The sequence below is a fragment of the Mauremys reevesii genome, linkage group 2 (assembly GCF_016161935.1).
Source record: "Mauremys reevesii isolate NIE-2019 linkage group 2, ASM1616193v1, whole genome shotgun sequence".
Lineage (NCBI taxonomy): Eukaryota > Metazoa > Chordata > Testudines > Geoemydidae > Mauremys > Mauremys reevesii.
In genome coordinates this window covers 240,888,224-240,910,893 of record NC_052624.1, presented here as the reverse complement: position 1 = coordinate 240,910,893, position 22,670 = coordinate 240,888,224, and the positions used below count along the sequence as shown (strand labels likewise).

At 41.4% G+C, this 22,670-nt stretch overlaps 1 protein-coding gene across 1 annotated transcript in view; it reads left to right on the top strand.

Annotated features, from left to right (window-relative positions):
- Positions 1-22,670, top strand: part of CNGB3 (cyclic nucleotide gated channel subunit beta 3) — a 99,939-nt gene that overhangs the window by 64,321 nt on the left and 12,948 nt on the right. Inside the window, exons 9-15 of the mRNA XM_039525156.1 lie at positions 246-310; positions 3,032-3,154; positions 16,272-16,413; positions 17,117-17,276; positions 18,136-18,233; positions 19,559-19,642; positions 20,777-20,895. Coding sequence (XP_039381090.1) covers positions 246-310; positions 3,032-3,154; positions 16,272-16,413; positions 17,117-17,276; positions 18,136-18,233; positions 19,559-19,642; positions 20,777-20,895 — 791 coding nt within the window. The remainder of the gene's footprint in view (positions 1-245; positions 311-3,031; positions 3,155-16,271; positions 16,414-17,116; positions 17,277-18,135; positions 18,234-19,558; positions 19,643-20,776; positions 20,896-22,670) is intronic.

Here is a 22,670-nt window from a genome sequence, read left to right as displayed (position 1 = left end):
ACTCCCCTAATGACAAGACATCATCCATAACATAGCTAATAGGGACAAAGAACACCAAAATCTATGCTGAGCTCAATTTTCATCTTAGCTTTCCAGTTCACCTTTAAACTAGATGTTTAAGGAATGTCAGACAAGTGAAAAATACATTATTTTCAAAATATGTATGTGAACCAATGTCAGTCCCATTAGAAAAGTATATGTTATAAGGACCATGGTTCGATTGCTTTTATTTGGTTTCCATCTAGCATATGGCCTTCTTTGAGTTCAACGACCGGTTGGAAGCTATCCTGGATAAAGCATACATCTACAGGTACGTGAGCGGCAGACTTACAGTATGCAAAGGTTGGCACAGAATTTCAGTCATTGTCCTGAACATGCGGGAAGGAAGACAAGATGCCAGGCATGAATTTTCCCAGTCCCAAATAAAAGCAACTAATGCAATGCCTACAACAGACCAAAAAGGGGAGAGAAGAGCTGTTAGTCCAGGCATAAAAGGGGGTTCAGGCTTGAAGGACAGGGTATCCTCCCTCTGGTGTGCTGGGGTTAATGGCTTACTTGAGTCCCACCAGCCCATCCACTGGTTCAGATGATGCCTTTTCTCCACTACTGGTCACCCCAACTCCCAACCCCAAGGGTTGGGGGACCCTTAAAGGAGCCATTGCCCTTTTTCCCACCAGTCCAGACAAAGCCTTTTTGGTTGTGGGGGTTGCATTCTGTCTCCCAGGTTGTCAGTCAAGCACAGTGTTGAATATGATAAACCCCAAACAACTCCTCTCGGTTATTTTTTAACTGTCTCTCTTCATTATAGGCCCTGACCCTACAAACACTAATGTACATGGGTAATTTTATTCACACGAGTAATCCCATTCCGTTCCGTTTGATTACATATGTGAGTAAAGTTACTCTCATTCATAAGTGTTTACAGGTTATGGGGCACATGTCACCACACCAGACAGAATCTGAAGACCCATAAAGGGTTTATTTAATGGGATCATTAATGGAGACTTCTTTTGCTTATGGCTGAAGTGAGATTCTGTGTGGTAGTTTTCTAGCACATAGCAGCAGTCATGATGCCAAGGTTGTTTGAATGTTTTTCTTTGTGCACTGCTTTCACCTTGCCTTTGCTATGTACAGAATCTTCCCCCAATCACTGTCTTAGCTGAACATGGGGTGAGAATCAATGCAGCATAGACCTTGGAGAGTGAAAGCATGGGTGACTTTACATGACTGTTGTGCCTTCTTTATTACAGGCTGCTCTAGGAAGCAAAACAGCTCCTAAATAACAGCACAACCCTATGGGCTGCACTGTGGCTAAGAATGCCCATAATGCTGCTCCCAACTTAATCAGCCCCGCCCCCTCACCCCCAATCATGCAATGCCATTTGCCTTATACCAAGTCTTGTGGAGGGTGGCTTGTAGAGCAGCACAGGTTGCCATATGTAATGGCCGCAGCTGGAAACATTTCCTTCACACAGCTCGGGGGCTTATATGGTTCTTGTATGCTGCTGCAGTGGGAGCAAGAATCCCTTCCATGACACCTTGTTATATTTCAGACAATTACATTTAAATGATAGACTTGGGATTCTTGCATTACAAACCAAATATTTTCTGAGATTTAGGCACAGAAGTTACATTCAAAAGGAAGGGAGAATATTATCTATGTATTACAACCTAATATCTGCTAAGCAAAACAGAGATTGATGTCTTGGAACTTCATCTTATGTTTTTAGCTTAATCTTAAGTATTTCTTAGGTGCTTATCATGGTATCTAGATGCCATTTGAAATTAAGATTCATAGGCCCATTCACTGTGCTTGATCAGTGTGCATGACTCCCTTGCATTTCAGAATCCAGTTCAAAAATACCTTCCTTACCTGAAACCTTTTAAGAAATTGCTGTAGCTAATTTCACAGACCTTGTCTTTCCCTCTTCCCCACCCTCTTCACTCATTTAGCACCAGATTCCTCTCTGTTCTGTTAGCACAAGGGCCTTCTCCTATGCAGCGCCTACCAGACGAAGCAATCTTGTTACAGCTCTCTGTATGGACTCTATATCTCATCTCATTTCCAGTCTCATCTTAAAATTTATTCTCTCTTACCTTGTCTATACCTTTTAATTTTTTTTCCTCTTTAGGATTTACTATTTTAACTCTGTAACTATATTTATAAATGATATGAGGTGTATTGTATAATAATCTTCAACACTTACGTGGTGCCATCTATACAGATGCTTCACAAACATTAATTGATTCACAAGTCTCCAGTGAGAGAGGTAGGATAAATATTATCCCCATTTTCCAGATAGAGAAATTGAGGCACAGAGAAAGTAAGTAGACTTGCCCAGGGTCACATAGTGAGTGTGAGAGCTAGAATTAGAAACGACAGCTCCTGAGGTAGCCACTAAACTACATTAACCTCTTTGCTGAAGGACTTAGGATATAGTTTATATAAAAGACAATATTCAAATCAAAATTGTGTTGCATGCTCAATGAGGGCACCATATTTTCCTTTTTAAAAAATTGGGTGAATTAGGTGCTCAAGAGACTGAGGAACCAAAAGTACTGGCAGGAACGGGCATTTTGCAAGCTTCCTCGTGCAGCTGTCAATACACATAATTTCTGACCTGAAACACCTACTGCTCCAGCCCTGAGCCTGTCTTCAACAGAGTCTACAGCACATTGATTCATACCCTACAATCCCATTAATACAGTTTCACCTTTCTATAAACATTTATAACCAGTTAAACCAATGGTTTATGAAGTCCTAAGAGAAACATAATTTAGGAATGACCCTGCATCAACTATTCTATGAAGGTGATTCATTTGGCCTTTGGAGGAAGGCAGAGGCAGGAGATGGCATAGTGGAAAAACAGCTGGCAAATACCGGTCAAGGTGCTGTATTGTGGCAAGTAATAGCCGGTATTAATATGGCTATTGATCAAAATCAGGGAGTTCCATATTAAAGGGAAAATAAAAACAAGCTGTTTTCCAGGAATTATATCAGCTGTGATGTGCAATATGTTGTCCTTTACAGAGTCATTCGAACAACTGGATACCTGCTGTTTATCTTGCACATTAATGCATGTATTTATTACTGGGCCTCAGATTTTGAAGGAATTGGCAGCACCAGATGGGTGTATGATGGCAAAGGAAATATGTAAGTCCTTCTTTTGCAAAAGATTTTTGTTGATTTTTTCCCAGCTTTGCTTGCAAGGTCTGCCCTTATTTTTATAACTGGTTGGATAGCTAACTTTTAGCACCATTACTGCTGATTGTGGGTAATGAATGGTGCTAATTATTTGGAGGGCAGGTGCAGTGAATAATTACTTTACCACTTTCCATTTTTATGGGTTTATGAGTCAGTTCTAACCACTAACTTAATTAAACATTTAAAATGCAACGCGGGTCATAAATTAAACTTACTTTTAGGTATGCACCTGGGAAGTGTTACAATCATTTGAAAGGGTCTGGGGAGTGGAATTAGGACAGACTATACTTCAAGGGAGCATCATGTAATTTAATATAACATTTTACCCTCTCTAGACTCCATGGTTATTGGTCTGAAAGAGGTCCCACAGGGTTTCTGTCATTTTCGACAAAGGTCATGCTTAAGCATGTGGTAAAAAAAATCTCCAGTGGGAAGGCGTAGATATTGGCATACTCTGCCAATGGCTGCTCACAGTAACTGTGGAACTGGTGCCAAGGAATAGCTGTTAATTAAGATGAAGGAGAGAAAGAAGGGAAAATAGCAAAGTTATACAGTATATATTACAGGTATAGATGTATAAAAGCATTTGAATTTCTTTCAAGGACAGTGATAAATTTAAAGCCTAAATTTAAAGACCTAAATTTGTCCATTCATTACCTACTTTGAAAAAGAACAGGAAACTGGCAATGTAAGTAAGTCTTAATCCAGCTGTAGCCATTATCTTTAATAATGTGCAAACATGGGGCATTAGCTTGTGATTTTATCAGACCTGATGAGCAATGCAAAATTAAGCAGGGGATCAGTATTTTGATGGGAGATCTGCAAAAGAAACCCAGATGCGGCAGAAAGTGGAATAGGCATATCTGGGGATGGAAGATCATATGGAAGGCAGTATTATTAATCAATTATTAGTAGTAGTAATTAGGTTATTTCTAAGAAAAAATAAGCTTCAGTATATGCCTTAAGTTTCCATATCCCACTAGAGTCCTGGGCTCTGGTCCTGCAAACAGATAGTCCTTCTGAACACACTAGGCATATTCATAAAATTAAAGCTAAACCTGTGTGTAATTGATAAAATCAGAGCATCAGATTGCCAGGATTCTGACAAGAATGAGTAAGAGTGAATTTCAAGTATAGATGTTTAAGTCAGTATCATTCTTGATTTACTTGCCTCGTAATTAAGGAGGGACCTAGACAACCACCTCCTGCCTCATACTGATTCTGGGCAACATAATGAGGGCTCTGTCAGTAGAGAACTTACTTTATCCTTTAAAATTCTAGTTTCTTCTGGAATGGACAAGAAGACAAAAGCAGAAGGTCTTCACATTTTTTGTGGACAGAAATATTTTACATTTACGTTTAGGAGACCTAATAGTTCTTCTTTGAGTGGTTGCAGATACGTAGTTCACCCAAGTATATGCGTGCCTAGTACACCAAAGCCAGAGAACTGTGCTTAGCAATACCCATCAGGGTGGTGCTTGCACTCTCTGGCCCTAGAAGCCCCTCTGTGGCTATATAAGGCTGGTGCTTCCCTAACCTACTTCAGTTTCTTCTCACTGCCTGCAGCTTGAATCAGAGCATTCAGTGTGGTGTTCACCTCACATTTGTTATCACAGTGTTTCAGTGGTTTTTTTTCTGGAAATAGTTAGTTTAGTAGTACCTTAAGTATCATGTAGGTATTAGAGTTTAGTCCAGGGTAATGCCTTCTCTGGGTTTCAAACATTCTGCACTGTGTGGGGTGGCTATATTTACTAGTGACCCCCACTTGATGTTTACTGTGCCTTGGGGAAGAGCACATTAAGGAAAGGTGCTCTATTTGCTTGTCCTTTAAGAAGAGACTGTAGGTGGCAAGGGACTTGGTTTGAAGAAGCGCCTCATGGAGGAGGCCCTGAGGCCCACTTCAGCTCCAGGGACTGCCACAGATCCTCAGGTTCCTTCAGAGAGCTCCTGAGCCAGTATGGACTTGGGGTCCATGTCCGGACTCATTCACCCAGGAGGAAGAGGGATCATTCCCCTTTCTCTGGTTCCCCAAAGAAGAGAACGCACAAAACGAACCTGAAGCTGCTCCAGTATCTGAAGATACTTCTTCCTCCCCATCTAGGAGGAATGCAGACCGGCACGTGAGTCTCCCAGTAAGTGGGAAAGAGCCAGGTCGGCAACCGACTCTGTACCGTCAACTCCAGTACTGCTCCAAAGTTGTCCTTTGAGTCTGGTACCGATGACAGTGATGTCAGCACCAACAGTGTCCACATTGCCAATGTACCAGGAAGCAGTGGACTTGCTGGGCTTGCCTGTTCCTGACTCACCACTCATTCAAGAGCATTTGACTATGGTGGTCTTGCCTTCGGTGTTGTTGGCACCCTCAGCACCAGTGACCGATTTATCAGTGTCAGCACTATCATCTACACGACCTCAGAGCAGGGCCCTGGGTTTCAGTCAGCTTCCAGTTTGATACTGAGGAGACTGCCAGTGCAGATGCTATCTTCAGTACCAATGACAATTCCAGTGCAATCTACATCTGGGGGCCTGGTACCAACTTCATTTCAGTATGCCATAAGTCTGGATGAAGCATGCGCTGCATCCAGAGCTGACTGTAACAATGTTTTGGTCCTTACACAGCCTTCTGCAATAATGATGGAGTCTATATTCTTCCGTAAATTGCACTCAAGATGAGTGAGATCTCCGTATGTTAGAAGTGAAGCAGTGCTTGGTGTTCTATCTGGAAAGGACTAAACCATTTTGTTCATTACCTTGGATTTTGTCTCCTGTGTGGATTGAATGAATGATCCACCATTCTCCATAAAGATGATTTCCTGCATTATCATGGCTTTTGAAGTAGCTCAGGCTACATTCCCACAGTCAATATAGGCTCATTCCACAAGAGCCCAAGCGATATCCATTGCATTTCTTAGGGCAGGTCTACGGGATCGATGCTCTGAGATTGATCCACTGGCAGTCGATTAAACGGATCTAGTAAAGACCCACCAAATTGACTGCAGATTGCTGTCCAGTTGATCTCTGTATTCTACCCCTGACGAGAAGAGTAAGGTAAGTCAACGGGAGATTTTCTCCCATCGACCCCCCTGCAGTGTAGACCCCATGGTAACTCGACATAAGGTATGCCGACTCCAACTACATTATTCACGTAGCTGGAGTTGCGTAGTGTAGGTCAACTTACCGCGGTAGTGAGACATAGCCTTAGTGATGTTTCAATACTGGTCATCTGCAGGCCTGCTACATGGTCTTCCATACGCACTTTTGCCAAACATTATGCATACACCATGGCATCTAGGTTGGACGCAAACTTTGGGAAGGCAGTTCTGCAGTCATTGTTTAAGTGGACTCTGACTCCCACCTCCTGAGAGAACTGCTTGTGAGTGACCTGAGGAGAATGCACATCTGCATCCACATGAAGAAGAAAGGAGGGTTACTTACTGTATTGTAACTGTTGTTCTTCAAAGTGTGGGTGCAGACGTATATTCCACCACCCACCCTCCCTCTACTCTGCAGATGACCTTTTACAACACCAACATATCATCTTACCACTATTTCCATGTAGCACTGTACTTATAAAGAAGGAATCAGATGTAATCAGCAATTTATTTCATCTGTGCTTGGAATGCACCAAAGTGTATTTTTCAAATACAGCTGATTCAAAAGTATTGCACTGCACTGAACATTTCAACACCTAACTTCTAGGCAACTAGCCAACCAATGGAAGCCACAAATGTTGGGTTAGACACCTAGGCTCCCTCTGTAATGCAAGGGGAGAGAGAGTCACCCGAGAATGGGATCTATAAAAGACAGCACACTAGGTGGAGAGCTACCTAAATGAGACAATACCAGATGACAAGGAGAGGGATGGGTTCTAAGCCCCAGCACCCTCTCAGAGTTAGTGGCTCAAGTCTAGGCTGGAGGAAGATACCTAGCTCTGCTTGGGATCCACAGATGGAGTCTTTCCTGGAGTCATGTGCCTAAGCTGTTTCTTGCAAGAACAGAGGCAGCACGTGCCTAACTCCAGACCAAGCGGCTGGGTGCTGGGAGGAGGAGGAGAGATGGGAAATCTCTGTTTAAATCCCTTCTCATCAGGCAAAGGGGGGAATTAAACTGGAGGGCTCCCACATTCCAGGTGAGTTCCCTAACCGCTGGCTAAAAGTTATAAGGGAAGCCACTGTGCCCTCCTTCCCCAGCTATTTTGTGTGGAGCTAAGTGGGGATCCTGCCCGGCAGGTGGGAGGTGGGGGCAACATCTATCTTCACCAGTGTAACTCACTGCTAGTCTAGTCACCACTACGAGCCCTCTCGTGGGCAGGCATCGCACCAGGATAGTGCCCCCTTTTGGCAGTTGCTTCAGCACTGTGGTGTTTTCTCTGTCAGGTAACTCGGTCCTCCAGTGGGGTCACCATCTTTAGTCTACCCCTTCCAGGTCCCAATTGTCCAAAATGTCAGAACAAAGTTTCTGCCCTCTCTGGGGCTCTACTTCAGAGAGTCCTCAATTCTGTCTGCAAGCTGCGTGCTGAGCTCAACTATCCTTCTGAAAGGCTTGTAACTCCCTCCATGGGGCCAGTGGGGGATCCCAGGCTCACCCCTAACTCTGGGTTCCAGCCCAGGCCCTATGATGCACAGCTAGGCCACAACCCTCTACTCACATAGCAGTTTTCCCTAGGCCAGTGCCTACCTGGCTCTTTCCTCCCTTCTGGGTCTCCCAGTCTCATCCTCAGTTATTCAGGGTATCTCCCAGGTCTCCCTGCTGACTCCAGGACCTATAGGTGCCTTCTGGCTCCCTGCAGTCTTTTCCATCCAGCCTTTCTCCAGCTTTTATCAGTTTTCTTCTCCAGCTTTCATCCAGTCCTCTCAGCACTTAAATCTGACTCCTCTTATACAGAAGTCAGCTGATTCCTTTCAGGTTTTCCAGTCAATAGGGCAAGCCACCCTGTTACAACCTGGTTTGAGGATTGTGCTTGAGCTTAGGCATGATAAAGGTCTATGGGCTTGTGCCTGAGGCAGCAGTGCTCATGCCCAGAGGCAGAAACATAGGCACCTAGGGGACTTTTGCAATGAGAATTTAGGCATCAAAAAGGTTAGGCGGCAGCTGAGCAAGGATTTGGGAAATACAGTGGTGCCTAAATCTTAGGCACCTAAGTCCCTTTATGGATCTGGGCCTGAGTCAATACTGAAGCAGTGCTCCAATGTTGGAGGATACCATGCTAATGGAGGACATGTAAAGCTAAGGTCCTGATCTCCTGTCATTAAAAATGCTGTATCATTTCTGGTAAAGAGTAGGGATAATTTAGCCCAAGTATCCTGGCTTATTCCTGTTGGGTAATTGCATTTTGCTTACATACAATTTCCCCTGGGGATATGGCTTTCTTCACTTTGTTCATAAAATTATATAATATTGATATATAAACTTCAAAGTCAGCCCATAGGTGAATGCACTTTGGTACTGAATTAAATGATTCTTCTTATTCTTATCTCACACTTATATTACAGTAGCACTTCGGGGTCCATATACAACCCAATCTTAATAAGTGCTGAGGGTTACCTGCAAATAGGTATCCTGTAAATGGGTGTATTCCTCTTGCAAGGGGCTGACAAGCAATCGGCAACTTACAGGATTGGGCCTGTGATGTTAGCTGATTGTTGAATATTTAGGGCTCTTTTGATTAGAGGCATTATGTGAACATCAGTTATTATTGCAGATTTACTGTGAATTTAAACATGCCAGACAGTTCTTGGAACATTTGCCTCCTTAGAAAGCAGAAACCAAGAGCAACCTAGAAAAATAATCAGAAAAACAGCCAGCCTCACAGCATGTGTTATTAGGCTCTGAGCCTAGTAATGCATATATTTCCTTTCATGTACCAATCAGACTTGCCAGCATTTTAGGAAGGAAAATATTTCAGTGGTCTCAGACCTACAGAGTGATAACAGACTGATTAAAATGGAGCTCTCGCTCACAGTCAAGATAAGCCAAACAAAGTTTTGTAGTTAGTTAAAAAGACACCAGTCAGCATTTCAACTAATACTGGACACAGCACAATTTTTAGTGGTCTCACATTACACTGACCCAAAGCAAATGAGTTAGCACTATTTTAATGGCCTGAATGTTTTATGTACACTTCCTGGTATGTACATAAAACATTGTCACTTATGGGCAAGCTTCTAAGTGGTCAAATAAAGTCGGCACTCCTGGAGTTGGTTATTTCTTTGTTGGAACAGAAACAAGTAGACATGGACATGAGTTTTCTTAGTCTAGTTAACGGACATGTACATTTCTGAAAAGGAATATTAAACAGTAAAAGCAAATGTCAACTTAAAGCTCACACATGTAGCACCACATTCAGACCACCGGCAAAACAATCCAAAGAGCTCTCTTTTCAAGTCCCAGCCTGCTGTCTGTCCCTCCAACTTGTGTTAAGACTTTACAGTGTCTCCACTAACCTCTCCCCAAACCTATCAAAATCTTCGGGGTTGAGGCTTTCAGTCAAAGTCCTTGCTCACTGCCACAGACTAGGTGTCAGTCAAAATTTCCCTCCCCCGTAACCCTCACAATAGTGTCCACAACACAGCTCCACAAGAGGTAATCAATTCAAAAGTTGTGGTGATGAGCATAGCATAAGAACGTAGATAGATTCCATCTAAGCTTTCCTGACATGAGAATGTGGAACCATTTGAACCTATGACATTTGCCAAGTTAAGTGCCTTATGTACAGTCTCTAACCCAACATGCTAGTATGTTGCATGGGTCTCCAGTAACTTCTCCTAAGTACAACTGAGTGAATAATTGACAATAACTGTATTCAGTGTGTTTCACCTTTTCTTTTATTTCTTTTATTTGAAAATTATCCACAAAGAGATTGCAAAAGTCTCAAAATGTATTTTTTATTCAAAATTGTCATTGGTATTGAAATAGTGCGTGATGATCCTGATCAGGATGAGGGCCCCATCATGCCAAGCACTATAAAAACAACACATTCCCTGCCCCAAAGAGCTCAGTTCCTGGCCCTCAGATTAACTGAGCAAATATTACAATTGAAAGTACAGTTGTCTCTAATGTCTGCAACTAAATTATGGCACATCTTTAATTAACGTAGCTACATGAATTTTGAATTGTCTGTCTGACTGTGGGGCAGTCACAATTTTCTCAGTAGGCTTGGCTGGACAAGTTGAGGTGGGGGGGGTTGTCTAGTTGTAGCATGAGATACAGAGAGCTAAGTCAAGTTAAAGGCTAATTTGACTGTAAATGTGAATGTCAATTCTGCACAACCATTTGTTCCAGGACACAAACTTTTGTTCCTGGTTGTGGTTCAACCTTGGGCTCGGTCTAGGCTAAACCATGACAAGGAACAAAGATTTGTGTTATGGAACAACAGTTTGTGGATGGTCTATGTTAGCATTTGCAATCAGGTTAGTTAGAGTGTTGTTTGGCACACAGCTTAGATTTTCAGCCTATTAAGTCAAATGTGACCAGGTTTTTTTCCTTCTGGTGGGTGTTGCCCTCAGAGCTGCTTGTAGTAGGATAGTCCTGTTGCATTATTGCAACTCTTATGTCCGCTAGCTAGTTCAGCTTTGTCCTTCAGTATGAGAACTTGACCTTCATGGGCATTCTGCTTTTTCCCTTTTTATTTAAATGTATATATCACCCCTGTTTAGTGGCTGAGGTCAGCAAGCTATTGCTCAACAGACAATAAGCAACTTAAGGGAAAGAAGCTTCAGGATTGGAGACATTAAGGCCAGAACTTACCCACCACTTTACTATACTTGCTCTGTCTGGGTTGTATTTTTGGAGGACTCTAATATGGAAGACCTAAGTCTTCTTGAATGAAATGGATGCACAAATACCAGTTTAAAACTTGAAGACCATTTTCAGTTATGCTATACTTCATACACATCAAAGTTTGACTATTTTAACCAAAGCCATGTGAGCGATTTGTTGTAGTCTGAAATGAATTTTTATGAAAGAGAAATATTCCCATTTGAATAGAGTTATCTTGTTTGCATTGTTTATGAATGTTTTTATTTGTGTTCCTTATTTTAGGGAAAAATCTGATGGTTTGATTGCCTGAGGGCTAAACATACTGTCTATATTATGTAAAGGGAAAATCCCACTCTTGTCTCTACTTTGTTTTAAGATTAATTTTTCAGCTATCCAGTTTGCTGTATGGCAAGCATTGATGATTTCAAGATATAATTAGCTAGCAGGAAGCAGAGCTGCTAATACCATAGCATTTGGAATCTATCTTTTCTGGCTCCTTGTTTTTAAATTTCTTCTTTTTTCTTTTTTCCTTTTTTTTTTTTCTTGGCAGAGTGACCTTATATTTCTAAACTCTTAGTTAAGATTAAAGGAAAAACAATAAACTGAATAAATGGGGAAAATATAAAACCTGCGTCTGACATATAGTGAGCAGCATATGACTCATGCTGTAAAAAGTATCTGTGTGACCTGAGATTACAGAAATCCTGTATGCACTGCACTAAACATATCACCAGTAATGAACAGATTTTTTTTTAAAACATACACTTGCTTTTCAGATAGATACATACATAGTATTAGACCAACCCCTGAAGTTCCTCAGGCTGCTATCTATATAGCACTCACACTGTATCATCTGTTTTCCAGCCATCCTCATAGACATAGCCCAGAATCAGTGTTATAATCTCTATCATGCTGAAGTCATTGGGGCTACCGCCAAAAGCCAATGCTACATCTTACTCACTCTGAATTTCTGAGGCCACTTGTTCAGAAGTAGCACCGTTTCCTTTATTACTTTTAAGTTCTTAAGGCTGTAGCTCAAGCCCAGCACAGTATTCTCAGTTATGTCCTGTGAATACAGGATAACCTACTCCTTATGGCGTTCCAAACGAGCTAGGAACGTCCTTTCACCCTAAAAGCGGTGATACTTGCAAAACAGAAACATAACCTTTCCTCACCATTTACATTTACCTGACCACAGAACCATAGGAAACAAAGCTACTAGTTGTGCAGATGTAACACCGACAGACCCCGGTCACCAGCATCAAACCGGGGATCTCTGAAGCTTAGTGCATGAGCTAAAAGCCAACTGGCTGTTAGCTAAGGCTGTAGAGCAGACTCATTTTATCTCTCTCTCTAAGTGGTTTCAGTGCCACTAGATGGGCCAGAACACCACACTCAGAAGGTGTGTGGGTTACATATCTCCTCTAGCTGAGGAAGTGCATCCAGAGATTCAGAGACTTCCCAGTTGAAATCCTGGATGAGCTCCCATTTGTAACACTAACAGACTCTGGTTGTTGGTGGGATTGAACCGGGGACCTCTGGAGCTTAGTGCATGAGCTAAAAGCCAGCTGGCTATTAGCTAAGGCTGTAGAGCAGACTCATTTTCTTTTTCTCTCTAAGTGGTCTTGGTGCCACTAGATGTGGATTACACACACTTTGCTGGAAGGATGCTGAATCTGTGGAACTCTGTGAACAATACAGGGGTTTAATCTAGATGTCCATGTTATAACTACAATATTGGGGAGGGGAGACAAGGGACGGGATGATTAGTTTCCAGTGTTAACAGATCTGCAGTGCATTTTCAGTGTCAGAATTATTAATGAAAAATGACAATTCTAGCTGTTAAAGTCTGCAAGTGGATAATTGTGGTAAAAGTGATAATTACTAAGGCCTGGTCTACACTAGGGTGGGGGGTCGAACTAAGGTATGCGACTTCGCGTAGCTGAATTCGAACTACCTTAGTTCGAACTTCTTACCTGTCCAGATGCCGCAGGATCGAAGTCCACGGCTCCCCTGTCGACTCCGCCACCGCCGTTCGCGGTGGTGGAGTTCCGGAGTCGACGGGAGTGGGTTCGGAGTTCGAACTATCGCGTCTAGATTAGACGCGATAGTTTGAACTCCGAGAAGTCGAACGCTATGCGTCGACCCGGCAGGTAAATATAGACCTATCCTAAATCTCATTATAGTGAAGCCAGCGTAACATGACCACCCAGGGGATCAGCAAAAAATCAATTGCTTATCACAGATTGGCCTTTAACTAAAAGGTCAAATAAAAGCATACTGAAAACTTTAGGTATATCAAGTGGTTTAAAACAGGGAATTTCCTGTTGGAAGTAGCCCTTCATTCAGCTGTCACAGAATTTATATAAAACTGCCACTTCATAGGTCTAAAATTGTATGGTCATCTATACAGTGTATTAATGGCATTACCCCTCTAAGGATATATGTGATAAGAGTAAATTAAAACTTAGGTCGCTATCCTGCAAACAGGTCACTGGGTTTCAGGACTCTAGGCAGACAGAAAGGATATGCACTGGAGCATCTATTTTCAGGATTGAGACCTCAAGTTATTTGTATTGCCTATTAAGTTTCTTTCTAAATTTAATAAAATGTTAATAAATCTTAAAAAGTGTGTAAAGTGCAATCATACGTAAAATTGAAGAGTTTATTGTACAGTTAGGGAAAATGAACAACTCTAATAATCTGAAAAGGATCTAAAATTTGATTGTCAAGACACTCAGAATGCTCTATTATAAATATTAATTAGTGATTTGACTAGAGATGAAAAGTATTTTTGAAAGACTCAATTACCTTTTTTAAAAATACCTTAGCTCATAAAAGCAAGGAACACTATCACTTTCACTAAAACGATGAACTGGTTTAAAAAACTAATTAATCCCCTTTTAGTATTAGGCTGATGTAGTGCTATTTGCAGTGCCATCTTTCAAATGTAATTTAAAACAGAGTTAATGTTTTGCTGTGATTCTTAAAGATCCCAATGCACTTTTGGCAAAAGTGAGGGAGTTAGCACTGGTGTTTTAGCTAATTTCTAATCTCAGGCCAGGTCTATACTTCAAACTTTTGCTGACATAGCTATGTCAGCCAGGCTGTGATGTGGTGCAATTTATCACTGACATAGCTGTGGTGGCAAAAAGCTGCTCACATAGACACAGTTATACTAGCAAAACTGCACTTTTGCTGGTTGTGACCGAACACACCCCTGTATTCACACCCTACACACTATTGTAATAATCTTTGTGCAAAATATGCCTTGTGAGGTATCATTTGAGAACTAATAACTCATGGGTCTATAATATGGTGAAATGTGTGTAGCCACATTATATATAATGATTAGAACATAAACTGAAATTATGACTGAAATGTGTTTATCAGACAAGTCAGGGGAGGGCTAAACCTGTTTCTCAAAGACAAAAGACAAGCTGACGCCTCTAGCCAGGTGTCATCAAAGTTGATTGACTGGTCAAGTGGCCATTCTTTGGCAACAAAGTGGGGCAGGAACAGATTGCGCTGCATTTTAGCAAATGACAACATGGAACTTTTCACCACAAGACTCCTTGTCTCCATTCTCACAAAGGAAGGAACTTTATCTAGGGGTAACCTCAGAAAAATACATTTCAAAGGGAGATAGAACTATAAAAGTGAGGGGCAAAAACTCCCCCATTTCTCTTTCTTTCTCTCTCTCTCTCTCTCACCTAAGAAGACAAAGGAACCAGCCCTTTGAATTTGGTGGCACATGTTGACTTGAGAATTTGGTCAGCAATGTTGCAGAGAACATGTGGTAAGGATTTTAGCTTGAACCAAGTCAAGTTGTAGCTACTAGAAAGTGTTTTATCTTCAGTTCACCTTTAACTATTTCTGACTTTAATACCTTATACCTACTCACTTAAAATCCCTCTTTGTAGTTATATAAACCTGTTTTATTTTTAAATCAAAACTAATCCAGTGTTGTGTTTAAACTGAACTGTTTGGGTACTCCAGCTGAAATAGCAAACTGTTGAATATTGACCCCTTACAGGGGCAATGGGCCTTTAATATCAGAACTGCCCAGGAGAGGGCTGGACAGTGCAGAACATAGGTTGTGTAGAAAATTCAGGACTGGGAGTGTGTTGGGGCCACCCTGCAAGTGGTAACCGAGGCTGGTGGAAGCCAGAGGGTGACTGGAGTGCTGCTAGAAGGCTACAGCAATACACAGATCCTCAGGGGCTGACTTGCATACTGTTTGGCTGTTTGTGAGAGGTCCAAGGTGCAAGGCAGTTGGTGACACAGCTCCAGGGCCACCTGGGGCGGGGGGGGCAAGTGGGGCAATTTGCCCCAGGCCACGGGTCCCGCAGGGGCCCCGCGATCCCTAGTCCGGCAGTGGTCCGGGTCTTCGGCAGCATTTCGGCAGTGGGGGGCCCTTCAGTGCTGTCGAAGATGCCGATGCGACTGAAGGGCCCCCCGCTGCCAAAAATGCTCCACAAGCCCTGGCCCGGCGGTGGTCCAGTTCTTCGGCAGCATTTCAGCAGCGGTGGGACCTTCAGTCACTCCAGGTCTTTGGGGGCATTTTGGTGGCAGGGGGGGCCTTCAGTGCTGCTGAAGACGTGGAGCGACTGAAGAGCCCCCCACCGCCGAAATGCCACTGAAGACCCGTACCACCGCTGCCTCCCCGCATTGCCCCAGGCCCCCTGAATCCTCTGGGCAGCCCTGCACAGCTCTCCAGTGGTCTGGATTGCACATCAGAATGTGACACTGATATAAAACTTATTTCACTCAGAGGGAGGAAAGCTAAAATAAACCGGGCCAGCAAAAGTGCACTTTTGCTGGTATAAGCTGCACCCACAGAAGGGGTGCTTTGCCAGTTTAGTTTACCAGTTTAATTATCCATGCAAAGTGCTGCTAGTGTAGACCTGACTTCAATCTATTTAGCAAGGTTTTAATTGTGCCCTTATCACCGTGGTATTTACATCAAGGATAACTGCATTCTGCCTGCCTAAAATCCTCCCTGGCAGTTTCAAGTAGCTATTGTCCTAAACTGTCAGAGAATTACTGGGCACTGGTAAGTAGCTGCTGTATTTTCTGTGTGCACCTAATTTGGGGCTTTATTGGTCTGCTCCCATTATTAAGGGTTTGCAGGACTGGGCAATCATTTGTGAAGTCTTAGAGAGCTTTTAATCTGAAAGGCGTCACAGGGCTTGTTTCTGGAAGGTGCTGAGCCCCCTGGACTTAAGACAGCAAAACACATGCATAACTTTAAATATGTGAATAGTCCCATTGAAGTCAATAAAACATTTGCTGTGTGTATCCCCAGGTATCTGAGGTGTTACTACTGGGCAGTGCGCACTTTAATTACCATTGGTGGCCTTGCTGAACCGCAAACCCTCTTTGAGATAATCTTTCAGCTACTGAATTTTTTCACGGGTGTCTTTGTGTTCTCCAGCTTAATTGGTCAGGTAAACAAATGAATTAATCGCTAGATTTACAGTTGTGTAAATTACTGCCGTGTAAAAACAATGTACTCTTTATGGTCCCATTCATATACATAATACAGAAAACTTTGAAGCAGAAGATCAAAAAAGTTCAAGGACTCTTTTGAGTCTCCACTGTATATTTTTTCTGACATAGGTATTTATCTATGGTTGTAGTTCCATGTATGGCCCTTTGTAATTTACAGTAGACCCCAATTTTCGAGGCCATAGCTTCAATCCTGCAGTTGGACCTGTCTGGTGGAACTCTACAGGGAGGCCTGCCCATATGGCTCAGATTACAGTATCGGAGCTCACAAATTTATGCAACTGGCTTATGTGAAATGCCTTGGTCCATGCTGGTCCTGGAAGAGTAATTTCTGTTAGGTCACCCAGCACTGCTACACTATAATTTTAATATCAGATTTTGGATTTATCTTTAGACATTAATGAATTGCACTTGCTGTTAAACTTCTAACATGGCTATGTTAAGTTGTCAATGTCAATGTCCCTCTACAAAAAAAAAAAAAGGTAAAAACACAACTATTTAATGCAAGTTAGTTTAAATCCATTCATTACCACTAACACATATTGACAAAGCAAAGTGTTTGTGTTTGCAGAATGACTAATCACTTAAAAACTGAGACTGTTACCACTGAAAAGTGTTTGTAGTAATAACTGATATTTGCAGATGCGGGATGTAATTGGAGCAGCTACAGCAGGACAGAATTACTACCGTGCCAGCATGGATAACACTGTCTCTTACATGAACACCTATACAATTCCAAAAGTAGTTCAGAATCGTGTTCGAAGGTGGTACGAATACACATGGGACTCTCAAGGAATGCTGGGTAAGATGACTCTCAAACTATACCATATCTGCTCACACACTGATTCACAGCAGAAATGTTCTGTTTAGATCCAAGGAATTGGATTGGTCCTGCTTTGAGCAGGGGGTTGGACTAGATGACCTCCTGAGGGCCCTTCCAACCCTGATAATCTATGATTCTATGAATACATGGATCTCATTTGATCTCTTCTGAATGGTCTAGGGGTGGGTGAGAGAGACACACACTAGTTAACTAGCGCCAAAAAAGCCAACCCAATGTGCTGTTTTGTAGGGCCTTCAGAAACACAAATATTATTAAGAGAAAAACCCGTACTGGTGTTGGTGGATTTAAGTGTTTTCTAAGAGGTTTTGAATTATTACATATTGTACTTTCATGCAGCAAAAGTGTAGTGTCTAAAGACGGATCACTAACCTGAACTTCTAGCAGCACAGCAAGTCTTCATTTATGGTAGTCTTCATATGCAGTTCCAAGGCTACCTTGAATATTTGGAAATTAAGTTACACCCAGGATTAGCACCTGTTGTAATACAATACCTACAGTTTGGGACTTCTCCTTTCTATATATAAAATATCTGGAATCTAAAAATAACCAAGGGGTTTTCACATGTTTAGCCATCTGTAATATGTTCTGCTTAGAGTTCTGAAGAAGTGGTTTAATTGCACAATTTGTTAGTCTGAAAGAATATTCCTCTGTTCGATCTCATGTATGTTAGATTTAACTCTATTAGGATATTCTTCTGTACAAGGGAAAGATTCATTTTGATTTTTTAAAAATTCTCTTGCTGCTGCTCCTTTTCCTTCTTCCTTTGCATTTCCACTTTGTAATTAGGAATTTTGGGGTCTTTTTTTCTCTCTTGCAGATGAATCAGAATTACTGGAGCAGATGCCAACCAAAATGCAGTTAGCCATTGCAATTGATGTGAACTTTGCCATTGTCAATAAAGTTGACTTATTCAAAGCAAGTAGTTTTAAAGGAGAATGGAGCAACATGTTGTTTTGTGAGCTATACAATCTAGTTTTGCACATGTTGCAGTATTTAGGACCTTTTTTTCATTAGTTATATTAAAGGCAAAATAAGGTCAAGAGGTTGCCAAGTGAATGGAAGCTCGTGGTTGGATTGAGCCAAGTGCCTGTTTCTTCATCCAATGCAGAAGCCGAAAAAGTTTGAGTGATATTGTGTTGTTATTTTAGTGCAGTTACACTGGCATTATCCGCCAGATTCAGAGGTGGCAAATGGTGGTGTAGTCTCCATGTCAGTTTGGGGGTATAAGTAAGCCAAGGGGGCAGAAGGATGAGGTATCAGGAAAAATAACCTTCTCTAGGATATGTCATTTGCCCACTTGTACCCAGTGCTATGTGAGAGGTCACAGTTCTTACCTGTTCTAGGTATAGGTAAATAACTGGATATTGCGGTTTGATAACTGTGTGCAAATGGACTTTCTAATGATTATTAATATAAGTAGTTATAGTTGTCTCAGGGACATATGTAATAAATGATCGTTAAGGTTGGATCTTTGCTATGGGATTAATAAAAATGTTATACCTTGCCAAGGCGAAGAATGCACAAGTCATTTTACTTAAAAAATAATAAGGAAAAGTCATGACACACAATAGTTTTAGTCTTAATTCATTCGTCATGGGAAATTATGAGACGTTAAATAGATCAGGCCAGATCCTTTGCTGGTACAAATCTCTGTAGCTGATGTCAGAATATTCCTGTAGCTTCTGAAGACCCTAGAACACTAGAGGTTTGTACCAATAGGGGAATCTGACCCAGTGCTTCCCTCTCACCCATAAACATTGTTTAAAGCCACTCAGTAACATCGTACTCATTGTTTGAAATCTATTGTATCGGACAAGGAGCTATGTTTGCTTAAAAACAACCATATGGTGGCGCCTTTTTATACCACCTGAGCAATAATGCACCAGAGAATCTGGCCCACAGCTTTAACCATAGTATTGAACGCATTTAATTAGACCAGTACAAGAGTCACATACACAGACAAACATCTCACAGTTAGAAAGACTATTCTTTCAAAAAACAGAGAATTAGAGGTTGAGGCACTCAGATAATAAGGGCCTTAAAGGTACCCAAAGAGTTCCTCCAGCATTCTCTCTACCCTCCAGAAATTGACCTTTATGATGCTTTAAATCCACACTCAGTACCTGAAGCATTAGCTCAATACACTCCTGTATTGCTATCTCTTGCTTCCTAGTATAAACCTCTTGGTAATCATTTCAAGTACTGCACAAGTATAGCAAAATTCTAATTATTTTTAACAGGGGTGTGATATTCAAATGATTTATGACATGCTGTTGAGACTGAAATCCATTGTGTATTTACCTGGTGACTTTGTCTGCAAAAAGGTGAGCTTGACTATTTGTTTTTCAAATGTAAAAATAATGAACATACTAGCACAAAAGTTCAGCTATAGGTCAAGGGTATACTTTAAAGAAAATTAATCCTGGGTGAATTACATATCTTAAAAATAATTATGTTATACTGAGTAATAATAATAATGTGCTCTCAGGTTTCAAGCTAGAACAAGACAATATGGATTTTATTACTTATATTATCAAACATAAAATGTTGGTAGCCTGGGAAACGGCTTTGTATAAATACAAGTTATCTGTTGACACACATCATTAAGTTTGAATATTTAAAATGTATATAGCGAGTTGCAGAAGTTAGAAGTTCAAAACTTTTGCACGTATGCACACACAAACAGACTACAGATCTTCATCTGAGATGTTGCAAGTGCTCAAATTATACGTTGCATGTGTTTTACCAGTTGTGATTATTTAGCACTTATATGGCAGTAGTGCTCTGAAACTCGAGTTAGACTCAGGCCCCATTGTGCTAGGTGCTGTACATACCCATAGGAAGACACAGTCCTTGCCCCAAAGAACTTACAATTTAAGCTCCAGATGCTGCAAAGATGTAAAGTTATGATTAACTCTCTGCATTGTGTGCAGCCCCGTTGATTCAGCGTCTGTGGAGAGACCTTAAGGGGGCGGGGCTGGGCACATGCCTGTGTGTGAACCTGCAAGAGATACTCACTCTCTCCCCATGGTGTTGGGATGTCCCCAGCTTGGAGGGGTAGGGCTGTGTGAGGCAGGCTCTGTTGCTAAGGCAGAACAGAAATATAACAACTAAGCAGGCAGGCTGCTAATGTTCCCATTGTCAGTGAATTGTTACGATTCTTAGTCAATTCCCGCAGGAACCTAAAAAACGTGTAAAAGTTTTAAGGCTCCTTTACATTGCCAGAGTGGTATAAAGGACTCTTATTGTGACAGTAAGGGAATCCTCAGCTAGGAAGATCTATGTGCTTTCTGGCTTTTTTCCTGTGCCAGGGTGGCACAGTAGGGTTAGATTACAGCTCAGGATCTATTTTACTTACCCATTTAAAAAAAATGCAGGACAATAAGTGCATCTAACAGGGTCTGTTAAGAGGCATTTGTCAGACTATTCCACTCAAAGTGTGATGTTTCTGCATCCAGGGAGAGATTGGCAGAGAGATGTACATCATCAAGCAGGGAGAAGTTCAAGTTCTTGGAGGCCCAGATGGCACAAAAGTCCTGGTTACCCTGAGAGCAGGAGCTGTATTTGGAGAGATAAGGTAATCCAGTAACTGTTTATAATGTTGTTTTATAGAGCTGCTCAAATACTCAACAACAAAAAAATCAACCAACAAATAATTCTATGAAATTTGCCATCTTTCAACAAGTACTGCATCTGATTAATAGTATTTTTCTCCATTTGGCTTTTTCATGTAACAAAGCACACTAGGTGCCCTTTGGGGCTGGAAGCAGGCAACTCCCCCAAAAGAATGGCTGATTTAATGAGCGAGCCACAATATGAAACACGTTTACAATCAATGAGTTAGGACAGTCCAAGAGAAGATACCTAGTAAGGGGATGAAGATGTACAAAATTAAATTTTATCTCAACATCAGGGGGAAATTCCCTAGCACTGAGATCTCTGAGCCTGTGGAACAGTGACTAATGTGTAATGAGCATTTTCAAACTAGACTGGGTAAAGTATTTAGGAATATACTAAGGGAATTCTCCTCCTGAGTTTAGATGGTTTAACACATCCTCCAGCTCCAGTTTCTACATTTCGGTGTGACCACATTTGTTTTATTGCTTGCACAATGTCACTAGGCATGTTTAGGCAGCCGATATTGAAAATCAATTATCCTTTTTACTAGAGAAAAAAAGCTACAATGAAAAACTATTTAGGAGCCTAAACATGGATTTAAAAGCTAGACACTCAGGTTTGAAAATATAAGCAGTATTTATTTAAGGGTATGTATCTACTTAACAGTAAAGTATGCCAGAAAATATTTTTCTGAATGGTCCTTTTAGAAGGGATAATTCTTTTAAGATTCCAATGTACAATATCCTTATTTTCTAATTAGTTGCAATGCAAATATCTATCAACTCTTCTATGTCACGTTTACTCTTTGGCCAAGCCCAAGACTGGCTGTACCTCCTGTTGAGGTCTGCATGAAGAGTAGTAACAGAATATAGGAGCTGCTGCATGTGATAAAATGGAATCTTGATTTCTTCCAGCTGCCACCCTGTTATTGTTAATCCTCTTGCCGGAAACCTTAATCTGCTTTTGAAAATTGGTAAACAGCTCTATGCCAAGTTTAAATTTATCCTCTACTTAATTTATCTCTTGTGGTAGTGGAAACATGCCAATTTATTTAATGATGTGCATACAGTACTTGCCAATGCTCAGATCTGCAAATAGCAAACACCTGATTGAAAGTTTCCCATAGATACAGGGCCCTTTTTATATAAATGGAAAATAAACCTATACCAGCTGTTTGAGAGGATGTCTATTTTTTCAATTGAGTCTTCTTTGTGACAATATAAGATGTGAGCAAAGCCGAAAATCAAAATGCTCCATTATGAGAGAGTGTGTGTGTGTGTGTGTGTGTGTGTGTGTGTGTGGAGAGAGATGGGAAGTGTGACGGGTTAGATCACAGAAACTCCTTGGGAGCTGCCTCCTGATGTGCCAAGACTACTTCTATCCCTGCCTTCCCTGCCAGCTCAGGACCCCAGCACCCTGTCTTGGAGCAGACGGAAGTGTCTGGCTCAGCAACAGAGACCCAGAGTCTGAATTACTTGCCCCAAAGCTGCAGGTTTTTTACCTGAAAGCAGCTAACAGAAGTGTTCCTGTCTTTAACACTCAGATGCCCAACTCCCAATGGGGTCTAAACCCAAATAAAGCTTATGCAGGGTAAACTCATAAATTGTTCGCCCTCTATTACACTGATGGAGAGATATGCACAGCTGTTTGCTCCCCCAGGTATTAATACATACTCTGAGTTAATTAATAAGTAAAAAGTGATTTTATTAAATACAGAAAGTAGGATTTACGTGG